General features: G+C 41.3%; 1 protein-coding gene across 1 annotated transcript; it reads right to left on the bottom strand.

Annotated features, from left to right (window-relative positions):
- Nucleotides 1-316: 316 nt before the first annotated feature.
- On the bottom strand, nt 317-1,138 carry LOC131678551 (thyrostimulin alpha-2 subunit). The gene is made up of 3 exons (XM_058958765.1): nt 1,074-1,138; nt 892-1,007; nt 317-814 (listed from the first exon to the last, which is right to left on the bottom strand). The coding sequence occupies exons 2-3, from the start codon at nt 980-982 to the stop codon at nt 543-545; spliced, it is 363 nt and encodes a 120-aa protein (XP_058814748.1). The 5' UTR covers nt 983-1,007; nt 1,074-1,138; the 3' UTR covers nt 317-542.
- Nucleotides 1,139-4,457: the final 3,319 nt, after the last annotated feature.

Raw genomic sequence — 4,457 nt, 5'->3', positions numbered from 1 at the left:
CTAGAATCTTGAAAAGGTTCCACTAAAATTTTAAGCAGCAGGCTCTCAGAATCCTAAGTGTTCCAGAATTCGACTACAGAGGAACCAATTCTCATATAGCTTCTTGTATGTGAGCAGGTCAACTTTTCCGATTAAATGAAACTGGACACAGTTAAATTCGAACTTCGGAAAAATTCGCAGTAATCCACTTCGCTAATACATGGCAGCCCACCGAAATCAATCGACATTGTGTTGATTTATCTTTTCGCTGTGATATTACGGTACTATAATTGCACTGAAGCAATCGACAGCACCTTCCTATTCGTAACAGTTCTACTATTGTTTGTGCAAAAATATATTTCATCTGAAAATGTACATTAATATACAGTAACCATCCCACTGGGATTTATTACGTTTCACAAGGTCATCACATTAATGCATAAGGGTGGCTCAGAGGTAAACGATTATAGATAAAATTTGAATATTAATGGTAACGAGCATGATCACATTCTCTTGCTTCACATACGGTGCGGAGTTTTCGTTTTGAACTTAGTCCTGGTCGTTTAGTCCTTCTTACAGTGGTAACACGAACAGTTTGTTGCAGACTTGAATGTCAGGTTGCGGATTCCATTGACGCACAGCACACGCACCTGAACATCCTCGGTTTCCATAATGTTGCAGCACTGGCCCACGGAAGTTACTGGTTGGCTTGGTTTGTGTGACCCGATGGAGAAGGGAGCCGATGGAACAGCAAACGATTCACAAAATCCTCGGCATGCGTTGGTTGTGATCGAAAACTCTACACAATCCGGGATGCTTATCTTTCTAGTGTGGCCTAATCAGAAACGAAGAGACATAACATTGAGCATGTACTACACCAAAATATGACGGTTCTAATTAACTTTCACTGACCCACTTTGTGGCAGCCTGGTTTTTGCCAAGTTTCTCGGCTGCATGCTGCCATTGCTAGCAGGAACAGCGTTCCCAATAGCACTAATCTCATTCTTATCCTTGGGGAAAGTGGCTAACTGAACATACACCAAAACAAAGGTTATGTTCAAACGTTTCCTACAAGTTAGCACTAGAAACTATACATGATTCTAAAATTCCGGCTGGACCTACGGCTTTTCAAACTGCGGATGGCCAAAGCGTATCTAACCAGCGGTATACTGTCGATGACTGGCGGATTATACGGACAACGGAATGATTTTATAGGTCAAGAAATGTGTCCAACTGTTATTGGACATGCGCTGCCGATTGGAGAGAATATCAGTAGTCTATAAAGAGGCGGGATTTTTGTTGTTGAATAATTTCAACTGAATGGATAAACTACGCATGGATTTAATTGTTCTTCGGCCATTCATGCAGGATAGAATTGTATACCAAAAATAGGATGTTCGCCGGTAGCGCGTAGAGATAGAGGTTTTCAGAGATTTTTTACTCCTACTGATTCAACTGCCTTTAATGAAATCTGACGATACCAATAGAAAAAATTCACGGTAGTTCAGAGAAAATCGAAGATCAATCGAATTTTGTCCAAGTTATGCCTTTTTCAGTTACATTTATTTAATTTTTTTTATCCAAGTAACTCAACGTAATGAAACCACAGTTTTACAGTAGTTCAGTAAAAGTATTTATTTTAGCTTACAGATCTCATTTATGCCTTGGAATGAGTTTAATTAAAATGCTCGGCTCTTACGATTGACGCCCTCCATCGGTTTTCTCAGTTTTTTCACTTTCTCATCATTTCCTCTACGTCCTTCGCCACTGCTTTGATGTTTAGAAGTTCGCGCTTCATAGTGGCCTAATAGGTTTCCTTCGAACGAAGTTAGGGACATTTTTTTAATCAAAAGTTTTATTTGAAACGGGTCAATGCGTTAGCACAACTGAGCCGTGGGTCTTTCATTTTTTACAATAAGTAAAAATAAAAAAAAATAGAATGCTAAGAATGTCGGTCTTCCAGATCTTGTTGACGCAGCTTGCTGCTGCTGGTTGAGATCCTTTTCCTTGGCGGTGAAGCCGCTTGGGGGTCATTCAGTCTGCCTGCTCTCGCGTTCTCGTTCCCGTCCATGTCATCATCGTTACTGCTTTCTTGCTGTTCACGATCAGAGGTTCTTATTTGTTTCTTGTTCTTACGGGTCGCTGTTGTAAATCCGTCTTCATCGGTATTTTCTCTTTATTGGTGATGCTAGTCGTTGGTTTGGGAGCGGTTGTTGTAGTCGTTGTACCTGCACTATTGGTTAATTGAATCGCTGTTTTTGGTTTATCTGAAGGTGTCGGTGGCTGCTTATTTATTAGAGTTGGCTATAGTAGACGACTTTTGACTAGTTGCTTCGGCGCATGTTTTTCCGTAGTGGGCTGTATGGTTACAGAATTGGCATGTTGGGGTCTGCCCGGGATATGTGATAAGTGTTGTTTGCCAATAGGTCACGCCATCCTTCGGTGATTTGCATTCGATAGTCATGTAAGAAGGTATTGGTTTAGTCACTCGCATCCTCACAATACGAAAGCCGTTGGGAATGGCGGTGAAAAAATTTCTCCAGGTGTTATTCGTAATAGATTCTACTTCTCCATATTGCGTCACGATTCGTTTGATGTAATCTTTCTTAGTGCGCGGGGCCAAATCATGGATACGCACGTCCACCATTTTTCATATGCACGGGGATCTTGATTCTGGTGTTATTAAATTCGACCTCGTGTTGCATGTTGTTCTTTGCAATGAAGTTTTCGGCCTAGAATAGATATAGAACAATAGCTAGCTTGATTCACTGGTGCCTATAGCCTGCTATAATATAGCGATTTTTTTTGCTTCTGCTTTGTGCGAGGTCTGAAGTTAGACTGTCAAGTTAGGGACATTTTGGTGGGTTCATGTCTTTCGACACCAGGCCCGTGCGCAAGGGGAGGGTTTTGGGGGTTCAAACCCCTCCCATAAAGGTTTTGAATGACTTTAAAGTTTATTAACTTCCTGTTTGGGAAAAAAACTATGATACAAACCGTTTTCACACATAAATTGTCATTTGAGTTCTGTCACTCTAGAAACAAGTAGTTGAAGAAACCTTGCGAGTGTGACTGGAGAGGGCTGTATGTCAAATTGATCGGCGTCTCTGGATCACGTTCGCGTTTCGACAAGTTTCGATAGTAGCAACAGTTGTGAGTAGTCACGTTACACAGCAAAGCTCGGTAAGCGGGCTAGCAACGGGAGCTAAGGATGAAAACCACGAAGTCGGAAAAAATCGGTATTTCATCATCTGGAGAAATTTCACCGCCGATAATTTCTCCCTCTGAGTGGCTGACACCTAAAAAACTCGCGAAAATGGGCATCGGTATAGGGGGAAATACCGCCGCTGTGAAACTCTCAGCACTACTGAGCAGATAAGAAACATGTAAAACATCATGGTCGACGCCTTTTGATCGCTTTGTGTCTCAACAGGTGACTATATTTGCACAGGGCCTGAGCAGGTCAGATATACCGCAAAAGCTGGACAGCAAGCAAGAACAAGCATTATACTATATTTTTCCTTAGTGGAGAAAACATAGGTAAACACTATTTTTCTCCTCTAAGGTGAAAATTGTTTAAAACCACCTTTGCGTGTTAAGAGCACAAAGCCTATCACTAAACTAGTTATGGAATCTTATGCGTTTCGATTTCGTCCCTTCAGAATTCGACCCTAACTTAGTGACAGGACTAAGCTAGCGCCGGATTGACGCTAGCTCCCACAACGAAACACGATGTGTATTTTCTGAGCAAATCCCTAGTTCTTGCGTGATGTTGTTTTAAACAATTTTCTCCTTTGTGGAGAATAAATTTTTCTCCACTAAGGAGAAATATAGCATAGTGCATCTTACATTGGCTTGCTAAGCCAAACCAAGTGTTTCGATTGTACCAAATCTCATAAGCTTAAAATTGAACTACTTTTCTTGCGGGACATCATGTAGGACTAGGGATTTGTTAGCTTAGTCCTGTTATTAAGTCAGTGTCGGATTCTGATGAGACAAAGTCGAAACGTAAATTGCATAACTAATTAAAAAAGGAGCTGTGGGGAAAATTTCATGAACAATTAACACAAAATAAAAGAGCCTACTGAAGTAGCACCTGACGGTTGCCCCGGATGGATGAGGATTGCGATACAGGTTTAGTCGTTAAGCTTAACTACTACAAACCAATCCGACATTACCACGAGCCAGCAGACTGTGGTATCTGTCAAATTTCCTTCTCGATAACAGAAATTTATCCAATCAGTTCAGCTGAGTCGATTGGTACAGAAGACTCGGCCACACAGGAAAAAAACTTCAACGTTTGAGGGTTTCTTTACTTTTTTATACGGAGCGTCAAAATAAATAAAACCCTCCCCTTGAGAATTTTCTGCGCACGGGCCTGCCCCTGACCAACCGATACTGATGCTGACGTTTTCACTAAGCTGAGTATATTTTTGCGCAGACAGTTAAACACAACAGATTCAAATGTGGTTATTGCACTT

The sequence above is a fragment of the Topomyia yanbarensis genome, chromosome 2, assembly GCF_030247195.1.
Source record: "Topomyia yanbarensis strain Yona2022 chromosome 2, ASM3024719v1, whole genome shotgun sequence".
NCBI lineage: Eukaryota > Metazoa > Arthropoda > Insecta > Diptera > Culicidae > Topomyia > Topomyia yanbarensis.
The sequence above is the reverse complement of the archived record's forward strand: the minus strand, read 5'-3'. Positions and strand labels throughout refer to the sequence as shown.

Bases quoted from the DNA above. Each gene is read 5' to 3' on its own strand.
- LOC131678551 (XM_058958765.1), bottom strand. From the start codon at position 982: ATGAGATTAGTGCTATTGGGAACGCTGTTCCTGCTAGCAATGGCAGCA. The intron at 815-891 runs GTCAGTGAAAGT...GTTTCTGATTAG, and splicing joins ACCAGGCTGCCACAAAGTGG to GCCACACTAGAAAGATAAGC.